The sequence below is a fragment of the Nomascus leucogenys genome, chromosome 12 (assembly GCF_006542625.1).
Source record: "Nomascus leucogenys isolate Asia chromosome 12, Asia_NLE_v1, whole genome shotgun sequence".
In the NCBI taxonomy this organism is placed as follows: Eukaryota; Metazoa; Chordata; class Mammalia; order Primates; family Hylobatidae; genus Nomascus; species Nomascus leucogenys.
The window spans coordinates 65,072,265-65,094,685 of record NC_044392.1 but is presented as its reverse complement, the minus strand read 5'-3'; the positions used below and the strand labels follow the sequence as shown (position 1 = coordinate 65,094,685).

Below are 22,421 nucleotides of genomic sequence, written 5' to 3'. Positions count from 1 at the left end.
GCTGGGCTGTGGCTCTAGAGTCAAGCTGCCTTATGTGAGCAGAGTTAACATAAGAGCATGTTAGCGGAGTTCACACCTCTAGCTTTTTCAATAATATCCTTTTAAAATTTGCTCTCTTCTGCTGAGGAGATAAGGGAGGAGATAGTGGCTGCATGCTAGGGTGGCAGGTCAGTATCACTGGCTTCTCTGCTGCCCTTGAAGTCCTCTTTCTGCATGGACCTGGAGATGGTAGAATTGTTTTTCCCTTAAAGATTGTCCAACTTGCCTTTGCTAAATGTCTTTGTGGCTGAGCAGCAATTGAAGCTAGCCTGTTTAGTTTTACAGCCCATGCTCTCACAGGCTTCACCGTCTTTCTAGTCAATTCTCTCCTACTTTCACCTGGCTTTCCATTCTCCATCATGGGGCTCTGCCCTGCATCCAGGTGGTGAGGCAGTCAAGCAGCAGAAATGTAACTGCCTGGTAGAGGGGAAGAGGTAATGCCCTGTGCACATAAAAGTAGCAGCGTGAAGGCAAGTTCAGGAGATGATATAGAAAGTTGTCAGAGAGTGTGACTCTTTATGGGATTGTACCCTCACCAAGCAACAAAGCAGGCCTCACTTTCCCTGAAGTTAAAATCAGGATGAAAGGCTGCCCTGTGAAAACTTTTATCTTCCTGCCTCTGTGAGATGATGCACATGAGCCTACGTACTCAGGCTCCATGACAGGCAGTGTTAGCGGTTAGGTACGAGAGATCTAGAGTGAGTCTACATTTCATCTCTGCCACTTTTTAGATGATTATCATGGATAAGTTATTTCACATCTCTGTGCCTCCATGTAAAGTGTGCCTCCATCTGTAATAAGAGTACTCACTACATAGGGTTGTTGTGATGATGAAATTTAGTTCTATATTTTCAGCACTTAGAACAGTGCCTGGGATAAAGAACATCACCATCATTAGCAGCAGCCCCAGCCAGGAGTTTGGCTGTGTTCTGTCAGAACTAAAGCCCTCTCTTTGAGATCTCAGACCACCATTTGTGCTTTGCAGGGGCTGGAGAGAAGTTTTCTCTTTGCACCTTCCCCATACTCCACTCAATGTGTTCAGGGTCTGAATCACCAGTTGCTGGGCAACCTCTGGGCACCAGGGCATCCTCTAGGCACCAGGACTGCCAGGCAGCACAGATTCCAGGTTATTTCTATAAGCCACCTGAAAAGCTAGAACTGATGCTCCACAAGATGGTGCCCAGGACATTGGATCAGTTTAAACATGTGATCAGTGTATTGCCAAAGGCTATTGGTATGAGAACAGATAGCAGGAACAGCTTAATTATTCATGCAGTTGCACACACACACACACACACACATACACACACACACACACACACACACTACCGGATACTGCAAAGGAGACTGAGCTTTGTTTCCAATGCTCTCTTCAGAGTAAAAGCAATTCCTTGGTAAATTTAAGTAATGTCTGCAGCCCTGAATAACCAGTGATTTCCCAGTCTTTTCAGTTATATGCTTTTTATACCTATTTAGCACATGTGACGTTCTCCGGTCCTATATCCCATTTTATAGTTTATGGCAAACTGTTAAACAACTTGCTCAAAGTCTGATGCATAAACAGAGCTCCTGCTTTGTTTGGGACCCTCTGGCTACTCATGGTAGCTACCTCATTATTATAGCCACACAGTGCTTTCCGTGCCTGTGTGTAGGCTTTCCCATCTCCACTTGCTTTCCTGCAGCCAATCAGTCCCTCTAAAACTACCTTAAGTAGGTACAGATCCAGCACAAGGGAGTTGAGGATACTAAAGTGGGTTCAGCTTCAGACCTTGCCTGTGGCCTTAGCAGTTTTTTTGTGGGGGTTGGGGGAGATTGTCTATCCACCTCGGGCGTTTTGGTTGGGTGCGTGGTGGGCTTTAACCAATATGGTACTGAAGATGAGACTTGGGCTTCCTTAACTCATTTAAAATAACCCAAGGCTATCTTGCATTCAATTGGTTGGTTGCACACAGTGTGTTAGGCCAGTTAGTTCTGAAACTTCTTTTCCATTTACTGCAGTCCTGGATAAAATATTTTCAATGATCTGATTTTATCTATTTAAAACTGTGAGAGAAGGCATTCCGGGGTTATACCAGCATGCACGCTGACCTCAGAATCAGAGAATCTCGGCTGGGCACGGTGGCTCACGCCTGTAATCCCAGAGCTTTGGGAGGCCGAGGCGGGCAGATCACTTGAGGTCAGGAGTTCAAGACCAGCCTGGCCAACAAGGTAAAACGCTGTCCCTACTAGAAATACAAAAATTAGCCAGGCATGGTGGTGCACCCCTGTAATCCCAGCTACTTGGGAGGCTGAGGCAGGAGAATCGCTTGAACCCGGGAGGCAGAGGTTGCAGTGAGTCAAGATCATACCACTGCACTCCAGCCTGGGTGACAGAGTGAGACTTTGTCTCAGAAAAAACAACAACAAAAAAAAGAATCAGAGAATCTCATACCTCACATTCACATGATTTCCTCTTGATAGTGCCAGGGAAACTGAAACAGAAATAAAAAACTTCCTTCCCAACTCAGGAAGAAACTGAAAAGAAAAGGATACATGATTGATAGGACAGGGCCGTTTCACTAAAGGCAAACAATGCTTGAGGTGGGAGGGGAGGGGTTCTTTGTCGTGGATCTGTGACTCTCTTGGTCCTCTGTGAGAGTTCTTGAATCCTCTGGAATGTGCTCCTCATCCTCCTCTGGGTCCTACCTCCCTTCAGATCTTCTTCCTTCCTTTTCATAACTCACCAGATGAACACAGTACATGCAGGAAGGGCATATAGTAGGTGATTCTTCCTCTCTTTCTTTGTCCTCCTTCCCCTTTGCATTCCTCTGTTTCCATTTTTCTCTGCATTCCTCTGTTTCCGTTTTCCTCAAGGACTGACATTGCTCCTGAGGAAGTGAAGATACAAGATAAGAGAAAAGGAGAGATTGAAGGCATAGGTTCTTATTCCAAATTTTTTTCTTTCCCATTTTAGACCTTGAAATGAAAAGATGATCTCTCTCCACTCAAATAAGAAACCTTCCAAAAACCTGAGTGGGGATTAAAAACCATTCACTGTCCATGTTCTTTGTGTAAGCTAGAACTTTCTACGTTTTCTTGTTTTATCACTGGGTGTTCTGTTTCTAGTGAAGCTGAGGCATGGTGATCCTGTCCTGGGAAAACCAAACGATGAGAGTGGAATTCGTGCTTCAAGGATTCTCTTCCATCAGACAGTTAAATATTTTCCTTTTTATGATAATTTTAGTTTTCTACATCTTAACTGTTACTGGAAACATCTTCATTGTCCTTCTAGTTTTAGTCAGACATCATCTCCACACCCCTATGTACTTCTTCCTGCTGAACTTGTCCTGTCTGGAGATCTGGTATACCTCCAACATCATCCCCAAAATGTTGCTCATTATCATAGCTGAACAGAAGACTATCTCTGTGGCTGGCTGCCTGGCACAGTTCTACTTCTTCGGATCCCTGGCTGCCACGGAGTGCCTCTTGCTTGCTGTGATGTCCTATGACTGCTACCTAGCCATCTGCCAGACTCTTCGCTACCATGTCCTCATGACTGGCCCCCTTTTCATCAGGCTAGCTGCTGGCTCTTGGTTCTGCTGCTTCCTCCTTACGGCAATCACTGTGGTCTTGCTATGTAGACTAACCTTCTGCGGACCCTACAAAATTGATCACTTCTTTTGTGACTTCACCCCTCTGGTTCATCTCTCCTGCATGGATACCTCAGTGACTGAGACCATTGCCTTTGCCACCTCTTCTGCAGTGACTCTGGTCCCATTTCTCCTCATTGTAGTCTCCTATTCCTGCGTCCTTTCTGCTATCCTAAGAATCCCATCTGGCCTTAGGCCAGAAAAAGGCCTTCTCCACCTGCTCTTCCCACCTCACTGTGGTCATGGTGTTTTATGGGACACTGATTGCCACATACCTTGTGCTCTCAGCCAACTCATCCCAACTCTTGTGCAAAGGGTCCTCTCTGCTCTACATCATCCTGACACCCATGTTTAACCCCATCATTTATAGCCTGAGAAACAGAGACATCCATGAAGCTCTGAAGAAGTGCTTGAGGAAGAAGTCAGGTGGTTGCCTTAGATAATACGAAAAGGAAAAAAGTTGTATTTGTCTAAATGTTGATGAACTGGATTGAGTCATTTAAATTCTACATAAAACGCAATTGCCTAAATGAGGAGCTACCTAAAACAGATGACTAGATACCTCTACTGAGTTATGACAGCCCCAGGTAAACTGCTGTCACAGGATACGATCTATGCAGGTCAGACTGTGCTCCATCATCTCCAGTAGACTTGGATTCTTATGTAGAAGCCTATATTCAAAATGAGCCAGTAAGTGTGTTCACTCGTTCATTAAAATATTCATCAAGGGTTTGTTAATGCTCAAGGCATTGTGTTGGACATAAGTGATAAAGTGATGGGCAAAAACAGAGGCAGTCCCTGCTTTTACTGAACTCACAGTCTATGGGGAGAAAAACATTAATCAAGTAATGAATATAAAATTCCATATATGATCTAAAACTGTACTTGTAATTCAAAATTGAAAATAAGAAGATGACCAATACACACATATTAGAATGGCCAAAACCCAAAACACTGGCAACACCAAATGCTGGTGAGGATGTGGAGCAACAGGAACTTTCATTCACTGCTGGTGGGAATGCAAAATGGCACACCCACTTTGGAGTATACTTTTGCAGTTTCTCACAACACTGAATATACTTTTACAACAAAATTCAATAATCACATTCATTGCTATTTACCCAAATTAGTTGAAAATGTATGTCCATACAAAAACCTGTACATGGATGTTCATAGCAGCTTTATTCATAATTGCCGACATTTGGAAGCAAACAAGATGCCCTTCAGTAAGTGAATGAATAAATAAACTGTGGTACATCCAGACAATAGAATACTACTTGGTGCTAAAAAGAAATGAACTATCAAGCTATGAAAAGACATGAAGTAAACTTAAATGCATATTACTAAGTAAAAAAAAAATCTGAAAAGGCAAAATTATGGAAATAAGTAAAAAGATTAGTAGTTGCCAAGAGGTAGGAGGGAGGGAGGAATAAGAGCACAGAGCAGAGCACAGATAAATTTTACAGCCATGAAACTGCTCTATATGATAATACAGGGGTGGATACATGCCATTATACATTTGTCCAAACCTATTCCATGTACAACACCAAGCATGAACCCTAATGTAAATTACGGACTTTGCTGATGATGTGTCATTGTGGGTTCATTGATTACAAAAAATGTACCACTCAGTTGTGAGATGTCAGTAGTGGGGAAGGCTGTGCATGTGCGAGGGGGAAGGATATGTGGAAACCCTCTGTATTTTCTGCTCAATTTTGCTGTGAACCTAAAACTGCTCTAAAAAATCAATTTAAAAATAATAACTATTATTATAGATGTTAATTGTGTATCCAGAATGTAAAACTTCAGTCTCTCTGGTGTAGATTTTGCCTAGGAAAAGCATTTTCTAGTCCTTTGTACTCTTGAAATTAGAAGTGGGAAAATGAAGATTTGGGGAAGTAAGCTAGACAAAGGACCTATGACAATATCTCCAGTACTCCTTCTCCTCTGCTGCCACAATGGTAGGCTCAGTTGGAAGTTACGGATTTATATTTATTGAGTGCCACCTCTTCCTGCCAGGCTCTTGTCTGTACTTGGTCCCGTTCCTGTTGGCACATACTCTCAGCAGTTAGAACACAGGGTGTGGTGAGCTTGTGTTTGTTCTTGGCTCTATGCAATCCTGAAGAGCAGAATTGACTTCAGAGTAGAAAAGCTGAGGTCAGCATTGCACACAGATGCTACCTGCCTCCTTCTCTGGTTCCTACAAAGTATGTTCCCCCAGTGCTGGGGACAGGAGTCTTTCTTATCCAAACTTTTCTCTTTTTTTGAGTTAAGCAAAGAGATTATAATCACCATTCATGGAGGTTACTCAAAACCCTGGCTGGGAAACAGCTCATAAGTATCTGAAGACATTCACAGGCTTTGCTTATGAAAAGATAATTAATTGCCCTCTTCTTGTAAACTAGAAGAATATTGTTGAAATCATCTTAGAGTAGTTTCAGCAAAAGCAAAAGTTGTCAGCTTTCAATTATCTGCAGGTGGCTCATCTGATGCACGTTTCAAAGCCAGATTAAATTTAAAGGAAGATGGATGGCTGGATAAGACACCAAGATTCGCATCAAGGGCAAGTTTTGAATTTAAGCAATGCCACTTTCTAGCAGTGTGGCTTTGGTTAAGTTATCCAACATTACGAATCTTAGGGTTTCCTATCTGTAAAGGAGAAAATGCCATGTTGCCATGTCTATCTTTTTTTTTTCTTTATTTTTTTTTTTTTTTTTTTTGAGATGGAGTCTCGCTCTGTCACCCAGGCTGGAGTGCAGTGGTGCAATCTCGGCTCACTGCAAGCTCCACCTTCCAGGTTCGCGCCATCCTCCTGCCTCAGCCTCTCTGAGTAGCTGGGACTACAGGCGCCCGCCACCACGCCCGGCTAATTTTTTGTATTTTTTAGTAGAGACGGGTTTTCACCGTGGTCTCGATCTCCTGACCTCGTGATCCGCCCACCTTGGCCTCCCAAAGTGCTGGGATTATAAGCATGAGCCACCGCGCCCGGCCTTTCTTTCTTTTTTAGACAGAGTCTTGCTCTGTTGCCCAGGCTGGAGTGCAGTGGTGCAATCTCAGCTCACTGCAACTTCCACCTCCTGGGTTCAGGCAATTCTCCTGCCTCCTGAGTAGCTGGGACTATAGGCATGCATCACCAAACCTGGCTTTCTTTTTTTTTTTTTTTTTCTATTTTTAGTAGAGATGGGGTTTTACCATGTTGGTCAGGCTGGTCTCGAACTCCTAACCACAAATGATCTGCCCGCCTCAGTCTTTCAAAGTGCTGGGATTACAGGCATGAGCCACCGCACCCTGCCTGTCATGTCTATCTCATACTGCTGAGAATATGTCCAGTTCACAGTCTGGCCCACAGGAAAAGCTCAGTAAATGAAGAGCTCTTGTAGTTCATCCAGGTTCCACCTTCTGCACCAAATCCTAGTGAAAACTATTCTCTACTAAGAATTATTTTTTATATTATAAAGTGATAAATGCTCAGAATTTTTTTTTTTTTTGAGATGGAATTTCACTCTGCTGCCCAGGCTGGAGTGCAATGGTGTAATCTCAGCTCACCACAACTTCTGCCTCTGGGGTTCAAGCGATTCTCCTGCCTCAGCCTCCTGAGTAGCTGGGATTACAGGCATGTGCCTCTAAGCCCGGATAATTTTTGTATTATTAGTAGAGATGGGGTTTCACCATGTTGGTCAGGCTGGTCTTGAACTCCCAACCTCAGGTGATCTGCCCACCTCAGCCTCCCAAAGTGCTGGAATTACAGGCATGAGCCACCGTGCCCGGCCAATGCTCAGAATTTTTAAGGTGCAGAGAGAATACATGGCTTACCTGGTCTATATATTATTTCACAGATAGAAAAGTGATCTCCTACTTTAGGTGGACTTTTCCTGGGTAATTGTATAACAAAGGCTAGAATTCAGTGCTTCTGTTTCCAAATCTAGGCCTCTTCCCCAGTGACACACCATCTACCAACTCAGTGGCTTCTCTCTCTGTCCAGAGGCACCTAAGAAACTTCCATTTTATAGTAGGGCTCCCCTTATCTGAGGTTTTGCTTTCCATGGTGTCAGTTGCCTTCAGTAAACTATGCTCCAAAAATATTAAGTGGAAAATTCTAGAAATAAGAAATGTTTTATTTATAAGTTTTAACTTGCCTGTTCTCCTGAGTAGCATGTCAAAAATCTTTCACTGTCCCACTCTGTCCTGCACAGAAGTGAATCATCTCTTTATCCAGTGTATCCACACTGTATAGGCTACCTGGCCCATTAGTCGCTCAGTAGCCCTCTTGAGTGTCAGAGCAATTGTCCCACTATTGCAGAGCTTGTGTTCAAGTAACCTTTATTTTGCTGAATAATGGCCCCTAAGTGCAAGAGTAGTGAGGTTGGTATATTGTTATTATTGTTTTATTTTATTATTAGTTATTGCTGTTAATCTTACTGTGCCTAATTTATAAATTAAATTTTAGCAGGGGCATGTATGTGTAGGTAAAAAACATAGTGTATATAGGTTTGGTGCTATCTGTGGTTTCAGGCATCCACCAGGGGTCTTGAAATGTAGTATCCCCTGCAGATAAGAGGAGACTACTGCATATGCCAGAATTGCCTGTAGGATCACTGTTTGGTTACGCTCGGCAGGGATAGAGTGCAGTGTATCACAGCACATGTCAGTGCCATTGACATCCCCTGCCAGCACTGAGCTCCACGTTGTACCTTCTACAAAGTCACAGCCTTGAATTAGGTAACACGGCCTCGGATTTTTGTGGTGAGCAAACCCCTATCAGATGGGAGATATTCCCGTTATTCTCTCTCAGCCTTCTAAATAGGGAAGGGGAAATGTTGGGTATAGAACTGGCTTATTTTCACTGTGACATGACAATGAAGCATGAAGAGTGGAGACTCTCCTTCCAGGTCACTGAGGGATGTAGGACTGGAGGAGCCACAACCCTGGTCTCACAACTGAAAATAAATTCCAACACTGGCAAGGAACCCAGAAGTCTGACCCCCTGGACCAGTGGTTTTTTATCCTGAGAGTTGGACAAAGGTGCCTAAGAAGCCACCAAAGGAGGAGAATGGCTGAGCAGTGTCTGAGCCCCACCCCTGCGCTCGCTGAGCAATTCTGCTTTTATCTATCCTGTTTACTGCTATTCCGTTTAAAACTTCATTTGAATAAAGACTTTTGGTGCCATATATGCATGCCCACACACTTTCACACATATATCTTTTTGGTAGCCCTTTTCTTTCTTTAGAGCTTACCTTATTTTTCTGCTAGAAAACATGCAAAACACAAGGGTCATGTTTGGCTTAATTTATATCCTGTGAGTTCAAAGACAGTTGTGTGCTCTTGCCGAGAGGAGGAAAAGGAGAGAGTATCTGGAGAAGGCTACAGCTAACAGAGAATGACCAGCTTCTATAGATAATTTTGTACATCACCATTAAAAGCACTATACCTTTTTAAGCCTTCTGAATCTCTGTAACTGACTTTTCTTCTACAAGTTGAGTCATAAAACAACACTTGCCGCCGGGCGTGGTGGCTCACGCCTGTAATCCTAGCACTTTGAGAGGCCGAGGTGGGCAGATCACGAGGTCAGGAGATGGAGACCATCCTGGCCAACATGGTGAAACCCCATCTCTACTAAAAATACAAAAATTAGCTGGGCGTGGTGGTGTGCGCCTGTAATCCCAGCTGCTCAGGAGGCTGAGCCAGGAGAATGGCTTGAACCCAGGAGGTGGAGGTTGCAGTGAGCCAAGATCGTGCCACTGCACTCCAGCTCAGTGACAGAGCAAGATTCTGTCTCAAAAAAAAACAAAAAAACAAAAAAACTTGCCAATACCTTCTCCAAATTTATGAATGATGCCCACCCCTGTGTGGCATGGGATACCACCAGTTAGCCTGGCTACACCCTGACATATTTGTTCTTTGAAGCTCAGGTGTGAGATGGCCTTCAAGAGGTGTGTCTTGTCATCTACAGACAGTCAAATTACTTCTGAGGACAAGAAAAGGGAGTAATGCTACATGATGATCTATAAGTTACTGATTCTTGGCTCATAGCTGGCAGTCCTTTGGTGATAAATAGGAGAGGATATTGATGTACAGTCAAGGTTGGATTGGGGAAGTGCATGGGAGATATCACAGCCACTGAGGTCATCACAGGACATAGCAGTGTTTCCTGAGAGACTTCTCACTCTTCCCTCTCTGAGTTGGGACAAGAAAGCCCATTTAGTCTGGGCTACGGTGTCATCCAGTCTTGGTGGTTTCTCACTATCCACATCCATCTGAGCTCAAAGAAGACGAAACCTAAACAAGAGGGAGTCACAGCCTTCATGCTGAAATCAAGAGTCTGCAGCACAAGAGACCACTTTTTTTTTTTTTATACTTTAAGTTCTAGGGTACATGTGCACAACGTGCAGGTTAGTTACATATGTATACATGTGCCATGTTGGTGTGCTGCACCCATTAATTCAGCATTTACATTAGGTATGTCTCCTAATGCCATCCCTCCCCCGTCCCCCTACCCCACAACAGGCCCCCATGTGTTATGTTCCCCATCCAGTGTCCAAGTGTTCTCATTGTTCGATTCCCACCTATGAGTGAGAACATGCAGTGTTTGGTTTTCTGTCCTTGAGATAGTTTGCTCAGAATGACGGTTAAGGAGACCACTTCTTGTACATCCTCCTGGGACCTACCTGTCCCACAACCGCTGAGTGAGTCAAGTTTGTGATGGTTCCTATGTAGCTGACAGACCTGGGCCAGTCTCTTAACTGCTTTGGGGCTGAGACTCCAAATCTGAAAAACCAGGAATATTGGCTGGTGTTTTCTAAGGAACATACTAAGAATAATAACTAATATTTATATTGTATTTTAAACTTTATAAAACTTTTCCTCACAGTTACTCACTTGCTCCTCATTTCGTTGTAAAGTAGAATCCATCTCCATGGCACAGATGAAAAAACTAAGACTCAAAGATGCTAAACAACTTTCAAAAAGTGTCTCTGCGAATGCCTTCAGGTTTCCAACATTCCATTATTTATTTCCATTACATCACACTCTTAGCTCTAAGATTTCATAATTCAGTGTTTTTCTTCTGAAGATATATATATATATATATATATATACACACACATACATATATATATACACACATACACACACACATATATATATACATACATATATCTCCATCCAAAGTACAGCAACTTCAAAGACTGAAGGAACATCAGCCCACACAGATGAAAAAGAACCAGCTCAAGAACTCTGGCAATTCAGAGAGCCAGAATGCCTTCTTACCTCCAAACAACCACACTAGTTCCCCAGCAATGGCTCTTAACTAGACTGAAATGGATGAAATGACAGAAAGAAGTAGAATTCATATATATATACACATATATATATACACAGTTATGTATATTTATATATAATTAAAGCTATATATAAATATATATTTAATTACAGTTACAATAATCAACCGTAATACTGCCTTATCTATAAGGCTTAATCCAATGTGATACAGATTGGAAAGCTTGCATCCATGGTAGCTGCATGCTGGTAACACTGTCCCAGATGCCATACTGCCAAATAGTTTGGTACTTTTTACGTAATCTGTGACATATTATGCATAACTTGAATTAGGCACTAGTAATGATATGGGCTCTTGACAATACATACCCAATTTCTGAAATCCAGATTTTAATTCATATTTAATATGATTTTTTAAAACTTTTATTTTAGGTTTGGGGGTATATGTGGAGTTTTGTTACATAGATAAACACATGTCACAGGGGTTTGTTGTACATATCATTTCATCACCCAAGTATTAAGCCCAATATCTAATAGTTATCTTTTCTGCTTCTCTGCCTGCTCCCAGACTCCACCCTCAAGTAGACCCAGGGGCTATTGTTTCCTTCTTTGTGTTCATAAGCTCTTATAATTTAGCTCCCACTTACAAGTGAGAACACGCAGTATTTTGTTTTCTCTTCCTGCATGAATTTGTCTAGGATAAAAGCCTCCAGCTCCATCCATGTTCCCACAAAAGACATAATCTTATTCTTTTTTATGGCTGCATAGTATTCCATGGTATGTGTGTAACACATTTTCTTTATCCAATCTGTCATTGATGGGCATTTATGTCGATTCCATGTCCTTGCTCTTATGAATAGTGCTGCAATGAATATTTGCACTCATATGTCTTTATGGTAGAATGATTTATATTCCTCTGGGTATATAGCCAGTAATGGGATTGCTGGGTTGAATCATAGTTCTGGTTTTAGCTCTTTGAGGAATTGCCATACTGCTTTCCACAATGGTTAAACTAATAATTTACTCTCCCACCAACAGTGTATAAGCATACCTTTTTCTCTGCAAGATGCATCTTATCAGCATCTATTGTTTTTTGACTTCTTAGTGATAGCCATCCTGACTGGTGTGAGATATTATCTCATTGTGGTTTTGATTTGCATTTCTCTAACGATCAATGATATTGAGATTTTTTTCATGTGCCTGTTGGGCACATGTATGTCTTCTTTAGAGAGGTGTTTGTTCATGTCCTTTGCCCACTTTTTTATTGGGTTGTTTTTCTCTTGTAAATTTGTTTAAGTTCCTTATAGATTCTGGATATTAGACCTTTGTCAGATGCATAGTTTGCAGATATTTTTTCCCATTTTGTAGGTTGTCTGTTTACTCTGTTGACTGTTTCTTTTGCTTTGCAGAAGTTCTTAAGTTTACCTCTTAATCAGGCCACAATTGTCAATTTTTGCCTTTGTTGTGATTGCTTTTGGTGCCTTTGTCATGAAATCTTGCCCATTCCCATGTCCAGGATGGTATTTTCCAGGTTATCTCCCACGGTTTTATAAAGTTTTATGTTTTAGATTTAAATATTTCATCCATCTTGAGTTGATTTTTGTATAGGGTGTAAGGAAGGGGTCCAGTTTCAATCTTCTGCATATGGATAGCCAGTTAGCCCAGTACCATTTATTGAATATGAGGTCTTTCCCCATAGCTTGTTTATGTCAGATTTGTTGAAGATCAGATGGTCATAGATGTGCGGCCTTATTTCTGAGCTCTCTATTCTGTTCCATTGGTCTATGTGTCTGTTTCTGTACCAGTTCCATGCTGTTTTGGTTACTATAGCCTTATAGCATAGTTTGAAGGTGAGCAACGTGATGCCTCCAGCTTTGCTGTTTTTGCTTAGGATTGTCTTGGCTATTTGGGCTCTTTTGTTTGTTCTATATGAATTTTAAAATAGATTTTTCTAGTTTTATGAAGAATGACATTAATAATTTGATAAGAATAGCACTGAATCTGTAAATGGCTTTGGGCAGTATAGCCATTTTAATGATATTGATTCTTCCTATTTATGAGCATGGGATGTTTTTCCATTTGTTTGTGTCTTCTCTGATTTCTTTGAACAGTGTTTTGTAATTCTCATTGTAGAAATCTTTCACCTTCCTGGGTAGTTATAGTCTAGATTAATAGATATTTTATTCATTTTGTGGTGATTGTGAATGGAATTTCCTTTTGGTTTGGCTGTTGTTGGTGTATAAGAATGCTAGTGATTTATGTATTGTACGACTTTGCTGCAGTTGTTTATCAGCTGGAGGAGCTTTTGGGCTAAGACCATGGGGTTTTCTAGATATAGAAACATGTAATCTGCAGAGATGGTTTGACTTCATTTCTTCTTATTTGGATGCCATTTATTTATTTCTCTTGCCAGATTGCTTTGGCTAGGACTTCCAATACTATGTCAAATAAGAGTGGTGAGAGAGGGCATCTTTGTCTTGTGCTGGTGTTCAAGGGGAATACTTCCAGCATTTGCCCATTCAATATAGTGTTTCTGGAGTTTTGAAAAACCATTTGTTGTCCCACAGCCAATGAATGGTTTTTTGAAACTCCAGAAATATCCAGATTATATGAAGGCAAATATTAGAATTTTTAAGCACTTATGCTTATTTCTAAGTAACAATAGAAATGAAATTATATGGTACATTTTCTTATTAAAGATGATGTTCTGGCACTGAGCTTAGTTGCTGTCTCCACTGCTCCATCTTCTCTGTTCCAGGAGTCCCTGAGTGATTCTACTGCAGCCTCTGTCTGTCATCCTGTGACCTGCAGGTACTGGGAGGAGATCCACAGAAAAGACTCCAGAGCATATGGAGGCTGGGAAATGTACTAGTTGATTCCACCATGCTGTCATGGCTGCTGGCATACATGAGTGGACATAGATCCTGATAAAACACTTTGGCTAGAACCACCCATTGGAGTGTTGTGGCCAGTAGACTAGGAACACCTTGGCCCCACCAGCGTAGCAGATTCCTAAACTCCAGGGACTGGAGAACAAAGCTAGAGGCTGAGTACCATTCCCCCAGAGTTAGAGCATGCAGATCAGAAGTGCTGTGCTGAGCTGAGCCTTTGCCCTGTAAAACTTTCCAGATATGAATTCAGTCGACTGAACCCACCTCATGTTGCAATCAAACCCCCAAGGGCATCAGAGAAGATAAAAGCCAAAAAAAAAAAAAATCCAAAGTACAGCATCTTCAAAGACTGAGGCATCATCAGCCCACACAGATGAGAAAAAAACCAATGCAAGAACTCCAGCAATTCAAAAAGCCAGAATGTCTTCTTACCTCCAAACGACCATACTAGCTCCCCAGAAATGGCTTTTAACCAGGCTGAAATGGCTGAAATGACAGGAAGAGGATTCAGAATATGGATAGAAACAAAGATCATTGACAGGAGAAAGTCTAAACTCAATCCAAGGAATCTAAGGAATACAATACAATGATATAAAAGATGAAAGATGAAATAGCTATTTTAAGAAAGAACCAAATCGATCTGATAAAGCTGAAAAATTCATTTCAAGGATCTCATAATAAAATGCAAGTATTAACAGCAAAACCAACCAAGCTGGGGAAACAACCTCAGAGCTTGAAGACTAGCTCTCCAAACTAATTCAGTCAGACAAAAATAAAGAAAAAACAATAAGGAAGAAGGAACGAAACCTCTGAGAAATATGGGCTTATGTGAAGAGATCAATCTATGACTCATTGGCATCCCTGAAAGGAGGCAGAGAAGACAAGCAAGTTGAAAAACATATTTGAGGACACCATCCATTAAAGTTTCCCCAACCTTTAGAGAGACCAACATTTAAATTCAGGAAATGCAGAGAACTCTTCTGGGATACTATACAAGATGATCATCCTCAAGTCACATAGTAATCAGATTCTCAGAGGATGAAATGAAAGAAATGTTAAAGGCAGCTAAAGAGAAGGGAGGAGACACCTACAAAGAGAACCCCATTGGCCTAATAGCAGACCTTTCAGCAGAAACCCTATAAGCCATAAGACATTGGGGGCTATATTTAGCATCTGTAAAGAAAAGAAATTTCAACCAATAATTTCATATCCAGCTAAACTAAGCTTCATGAGCAAAGAATAAATAAGACCACTTTCAGAGAAGCAAATGCTAAGGCAATTCATTACCACCAGTCCTGCCTTACAAGGGGCCCTTAAAGGAGTGCTAAATATGGAAATGAAAGACTGTTACCAGGCCAACACAAAAACACATTTAAGCACAGAGACCATTGACACTATAAAGCAACCACGCCAACGAGTCTGTATAACCAGCTAACAATGTGACAACAGGATCAAATCTTCACATATCAATATTAACCTTGAATGTAAACAGACAAAATGCCTCCATTAAAAGGCACAGAGTAGTAAGTTGGATAAAGAAGCAAGATCCAACTGTATGTAGTCTTCAAGAGGACCATCTGACATGCAATGACACCAATAGACTCAAAGTAAATAAATGGAGAAAAATCTATCAAGCAAACAGAAAACAGAAAAAAGTAGGAGTTACTAGTCTAATTTCGGACAAAACAGACTTTAAAACAACAAAGATAAAAAACAACAAAGAAGAGCTTACATAATGGTAAAGGGTTCAATTAAACAAGAAGACATAGCTATCATAAATATATATGCACCCAACACAGGAGCACCCAGATGCATATAGCAGGTTTTTAGAGACCTGCAAAGGGACTTAGATAACCACACAATATTAGTGGGAAACTTCAACACCCCACTGACAGATCATTGAGATAGAAAACTAACAAAGATATTTGGGACCTGAAACCTGACACTTGACCAAATGGGCCTAAACAACATCTGCAGAACTCTCCACACAAAACCAAAAGAATATACATTTGTCTCATCTGCACATGGCACATACTCTAAAATTAACCACACAGTTGGCCATAAAACAGCCCTCAGCAAATTTAAAAAGACCCAAATCATGCCAAACACACACTCAGACCACAGTGCAATAAAAATTGAAATCAGTATGAAGAAAATCATTCAAAACCACACAACTTCATGGAAATGAAACTACTTGCTCCCAAATGACTTTTGGGTAAATTATGAAATTAAAGCATAAGTCAAGTAATACTTTGAAACTAATGAGAACAAAGATGCACTATACTAGAATCTCTGGGAAACAGCTAAAGCAGTATTAAGAGACAAGCTTATAGCACTAAATGCCCACATCAAAAAGGTAGAAAGATCACAATTAACAACCTAACATCATACCTGAAGGAATTAGAAAAACAAGAGTGAAGTAACCCCAAAGCTAGCAGAAGACAAGGAATAACCAAAATCTGATTTGAACTGAAGGAAATTAAGATGCAAAAAACCATACAAAAGATCAACAAATCAAAGGGCTCGTTATTTGAAAGGATAAATACAATTGACAGACTGCTATCTAGACTGATAAATTAAAAAAGAGAGAAGTTCCAAATAAACACAATCAGAAATGACAAAAGGGACATTACCAATGACTCCACAGAAATACACAAACTCTCAGAGACTACTATGAACACTTCTATGCACACAAACTAGAAAACCTAGAAGAAATGGATAAATTCTTGGAAACATACAACTTCCTATGTTTGAACCAGGAGGCAATTGAATGCCTGAACAGACCAGTAACAGGTTCCAAAATTAAATCAGTAATAAAAATCCTACCAACCAGAAAGAGCACAAGACCAAGCACAAGATGAATTTACGGCTAAATTCTACCAGATGTATAAAGAAGAGCTGCTACCCTTCCTACTGAAACCATTCCAAAAAATTCAGGAGGTTCTCCACTCTACTTGTATGAGACCAGCATCGTCTTAATACCAAAACCTGGCAGAAAAAAAAGCCAAAAAATAAAATTTCAAGCCAATATCCCTATTTAACATAGACACAAAAATCTTCTACAAAATGCTAGCAAATTGAACGCAGCAGAACATCAAAGAGCTAATCCACTATGATTAAATAGGCTTTAACCCTTGGATGGAAAGTTGGTTCAACATACACAAATCAATAAATGTAATTCATCACATAAGCTGAACTGAAAACAAAAACCACATGATTACTTCAATAGATACAGAGAAGGCTTTTGATAAAATTCAACATCCCTTCATGTTACAAATCCTCAACAAGCTAGGCATTGAAGGGATGTACCTCAAAATAATAAGAGCTATCTATGACAAACCCACAGCCAACATCATACTGAACGGGCAAAAGCTGGAAGCATTCCCCTTGAGAACTGCAACAAGACAAGGATGCCCATTCTGACCACTCCTATTCAAATAGTACTGGAAGTCCTAGCCAGAGCAATTAGGCAAGAGAAATAAATAAAAGCCGTCCAAATAGGAAGAGAGGAAGTCAAACTGTCCTTGTTTGCCAACAATATGATTCTATATCTAGAAAACCCCATAGTCTCTGCTCAAAAGCTCCTATATCTGATAAACAACTTCAGCAAAGTGTCAACATATATAAAACCAATGTACAAAAATCAGTATCATTTATATACATCAACAACTTCCAAGCTGAGAACCAAATCAAGAATGCAACCCTATTCACAAACACCACAAAATGAATAAAATACCTAGGAATACGGTTCACCAGGGAAGTGAAAGATCTCTACAATAAGAATTACGAAACATTGCTCAAAGAAATTAGAGATGACGGAAACAAATGGGAAACATTCCATACTCATAAATTGGAAGAGTCAATATTGTTAAAATGACCATACTGCCCAAAGCAATTTGCAGATACTATGCTAATCCTATCAAACTACCAACACTATTCTTCACAGGACTAGAAAAAAAACTATTTTAAAATTCATATGGAGCTAAAAACAAGCCAAATAGCCAAGACAATCCTAAGCAAAAAGAACAAAGCTGGAAGCATCATGTTACCTGACTTTGAACTATACTACAAGGCTATCATAACCAAAACAGCATGGTACTGATACAAAAACAGATGCATAGACCAATGGAACAGAATAGAGAGCCCAGAAATAATGCTGCACACCTACAACCGTCTGATTTTCCAACAAAGCTGACAAAACCAAGCAATATGGAAAGGACTCCATACTCAATAAATGGTACTGGGCTAACTGGCTATCCATATGCAGAAGATTGAAACTGGACCCCTTCCTTATACCATATACCAAAATCAACTCAAGATGGATTAAATTTTAAATCTGAAACCTAAAACTTTAAAAACCCTGGGAAATAACCTAGGAAATACCATTCTGGACAAAGGCCCTGGTAAAGACTTCATGATGAAGATGCCAAAAGCAATTGTGACCAAAACAAAAATTGATAAATAAGGCCTAATTAAACCAAGGAGCTTCAGAACAGAAAGGGAAACTATCAACAGAGTAAGTAGCCTAGAGCATGGGAGGAAATATCTGCAAACTATGTATCTGACAAAGGTCTAATATCCAAATCTATAAGAAAGTTAAACTAATTAACAAGCAAAAACCAAACAACTCCATTAAAAAGTGAGCAAAGGACATGAATAGATATTTGTCAAAAGAAGTCACACATGTAGCCAACAGGCATATGAAAAAATACTCAGCATCACTAATTATTAGAGAAATGCAAATCAAAGCCACAATGAGATACCATCTCACACCAGTCAAAATGCCTATTATTAAAAAGCCAAAAAAATAACAGGTGTTGGTGAGATTTCAGAGTAAAGAGAATGCTTATACACTGTTGGTGGGAATGTAAATTAGATTAGCCAGTGTGGAAAACAGTTTGGAAATTTCTCAAAGAACATAAGACAGAACTGCCTTTTGACCCAGCAAATGCCCATCAATGATAGACTGGATAAAGAACATGTGGTACATATACACCATGGAATACTATGCAGTCATGAGAAAGAATGAGATGATGTTCTTCACAGCAACATGGATGCAGGAAGAAGGCCTTATCCTAAGCAATTTAATACAGGAAGAGAAAACCAAATATCGCATATTCTCACTTATAAGTGGGAACTCAACATTGAGTACACATGGACACAAAGAAGGGAACAACAGACACTAGGGCCTACTTGAGGGTGGAGTGGAGAAGGAGGGAGAGGATCAAAAAACTACCTATTGGGCACTACACTTACTCCCTGGGTGATGAAATAATCTGTACACCAAAACCCTGTCACATGCAATTTACCTATATAATAAGCCTGCACATGTACTTTTGAACCTAAAATGAAAGTTAAGAATGATGTTCTGTAGCATTTTCTTCAAAACTTTACTCTTAGAGCCCATAAGCAAAATCCAATGTACTACTAGTTAACTTTAATCTCCCATTTGAAGTTTCCAATCTTATAATTCTCACAAAATCTATGCCTCCCAAACTCTAATATCCTTATATACTTAAATAACTCTGAAATAAACTTGGAAGTTCTATCTGTATCCTCATATTTCAACAGTGATTATCTTCCAATAATAAAACAGTTAGAACTACTCACTTAGAAGGCTTTTGAAAAAGGCCTAAATGGGGACTAAATTCAAAATGTCTATGTGAGGTTTTGTCTATTCAGAATGTATTTTGGCAAGTACAACTGCACAGTAGTGGAGTACTCATAATTTGTATTCCCACTATTCTTCTGGCCAAGTTCAAGTTTCCTAAACTCTCAGGTTTATCATTTATGATGGTGATCTATTATCATCTATGATGGTGATCAATATACCCTGTATTGAGAAGACCAAGCCATGAGTCTGAGCTTCTGCTAAATGCCTTTTCTAATTTAGTTTTTTCAAAGTTTTTGAGCATTCTTTTGGGTTATTCAATAACATGGGGTTCTCTGACAATGTCTTATTCTCTATTTGTTTTTGTTCTTGTCCCTCCAAATGAATTCTAAATATCTGATGGTCAGAAACAGAATTAATTCTCAATAAAATTTTATAGGTGTGGGTATAAGTGGGCACATTGTTCTCTACCAAACCCCTAAACCCAGGAAACAGCCACCTCTAGTTGTCCGGCACTTGGAACAACTCTTCCCAGTGAAATGATGGAAAGAGGCACATTCAAGGAAAAATGTTCTGCATTAAAATGGTCACCTATTTTGCTGTGAACAATTTGTCTTGAGATAGTCTTCCCGATATTCCTAAGATTCCCCCTTATTTATCACTTCTCTCTCTGCAGATGTTCAGTCTACCTATCTCTTTCTTCCCCTTACTCTCTCTGCCTGTCCCAAATTTCTGGTTCCCCTAACTTTCAGGCCTCACATTACCTGAAACTATTCAAATATTTATAGAACACCTCTTATGTGCCAGACCCAATATCAGGCACTAAAAATACAGTCATGAGCAAGATCACCCAACATACACAGAGTAACACAGAACCTACAGAGCTTTGAGTCTAGTGGGGAAAACAATGAAAAACAAGGAATGACAGAGGGTGGAGGAATGCCCGTGGGCAATGGGAGCAGAGAACAGGAGTAACTGTTCCTGCCTGGAGGGCTTTCTAGTGCTACAATGCGGCATGAGTAAGGAATTAAGTGAACAGGTGAGAGGATATTCTAGAGAGAGCTCCTGAGACAGAACTAGATTGATTTGTTTAAGCAACTAAAAGGAATTCCACATCCAGTGTTACCCAGTGTGAGGAGATCTTGTGGGTGGGGCCGGGGAAGAAATAGCCAGCTGAGAGTTTTAAGCTGGGGAGTCATGTGATTAAATTTGCATTTTAGAACGCTCTCCTCCCTTCTTCCTGAAGACAGACTGAAGAAACATCCAAGCTGGTCTTGAAGGAGACTGGGATCCTGTAACACAGGTAAGAGATAAGGACTAATGTAATTTCTATGGGGTTGGAGAGAGGTGGTCTGGTTTGAGAAATATTTAGGCAAAAGCATAACTGACAGGACTTGGTGGCTGATAATAGGTGGTGGTGTGGGAGAGAGAGTAGCTTAAGAGGACACCTGGTTTCTCATGAACGTGGCTGAAAGGCCAGTCAGGCCTTTCCTAGATGGTGGACATGGTGGGAGGAGCAGGCTTGAGTGTGGGGATGCCAAGTTAATCAAATTGAATTTGGATATTGGATTTGAGGTGCCTGGGAGAGAGTGGAGCTCAAATGAGAGATCATGGCATCCATATAGATTTGTGAATCTTTGGAACAGACAGATAGTAATTAGAGCCATCAGAATGGGTGAGATAACTAGGAAAATATTTCAGCCAGAAGCCTCTCCTCAGCCCCACCACTTCAGGGACCTGTAAGCATGACAGCAGCCCTGAGTGAGGGGCAGTGATTCCAGTCGAGACGCAGAGAGTTTTTAATAGCATTCCCTAAAGTGTAGTTACACTGAAAAATTGTTCCCCAAGAGAAACTACACACACACACACACACACACACACACACATCACACACAGTTCCATGCTCAGATAAGTTTGGAGAAATCTGTATATTATTTCCCCTGCTTAGAGAATATTGAGGACTGACAAGTTCTGCAGTAAAGACCTTTTTACCTTCATTTAATTCAGTTTTCCCCACAAGACAGCCCTGGCTGGAGGTTACTCTGGATCTGAATGTCTCAGGATGAAGGAAGCGGGAGACAGCTAGCTTTCCCAGAGGCATGCTTCCAAGTCAGCACCGCAGAGTGTCATCTATCTGTTCATTTATAAGATGAAAATATTGGGGCCCAGTGATTGCTTCCAAGCTTCACAGTTAGCTAGTGATACATTTGGGTTGTCACGTACTCCTTTGACCCAATCTAAGAAAATTCCAGTGATGCAGCATAGTGAAACTAGAAACACATTTTTCAAAATATATTGATCACAGTGTTTCTCAAAAGGTATTCTCTGTGACCTTGAATTTTAATCCTAGCTCGACATGTCTTAGTTGTATGAGCTTGGGCAAATTTTCTAACCTCTTTGAGCGCTTGTTTTCTTGTATATAAATAAGGATGTAACAGTAGCTAGTAGGATTATTATTAGGTGTTACCATTAATAAACTGAGGCTGACAGGTTGAGACTTGCTCAAGATCTCACGGCTAAAAGAGATAAAGCTGGAACTGAAACTCAGATCTTTGGCTCCAAATGTGGTGTTTCCTGTACTAACCAAATCATTTCTACCAGTGCCCCTGGGATTATGCCTTGGGGACTCACCTTAAGACAGTCTTGCTCTTGAGACAGAGAAGTCTGCAAATGGTGTCCAATTCAACTGAAGTCTAGAGACTGGCTGAAGCCAGACAGAGGGAGTATGAGGAGGGGGCAGAGAATCTTCAGAAAGACATTCCAAAGTCTCGGGCCTAGAAAATGTTTAGAAATATTGGTTCTTGTGTTCCCCTCCAGTCTGTCTACCTGAATGGGAAACTGGTGGTGGGGCCAGGCATACTTATTTTTGAACAAATACACAGTTAATTCTGAGATGCCACCTTGATTGAGAAGCACTGTCCTTTTCTAAGCAAAAATCACCGCCAAAATTACCCTAGAATCCACCACTGCTCACAG

General features: G+C 40.6%; 1 protein-coding gene across 1 annotated transcript; it reads left to right on the top strand.

Annotated features, from left to right (window-relative positions):
- The first annotated feature begins 3,156 nt into the window (after nucleotides 1–3,156).
- Nucleotides 3,157–4,111, top strand: LOC100602293 (olfactory receptor 6F1-like). The gene is given in 2 exon segments (XM_004090026.2): nucleotides 3,157–3,858; nucleotides 3,860–4,111. Coding segments are annotated over 2 exon segments (954 nt in total).
- The last annotated feature ends 18,310 nt before the right edge of the window (nucleotides 4,112–22,421 follow it).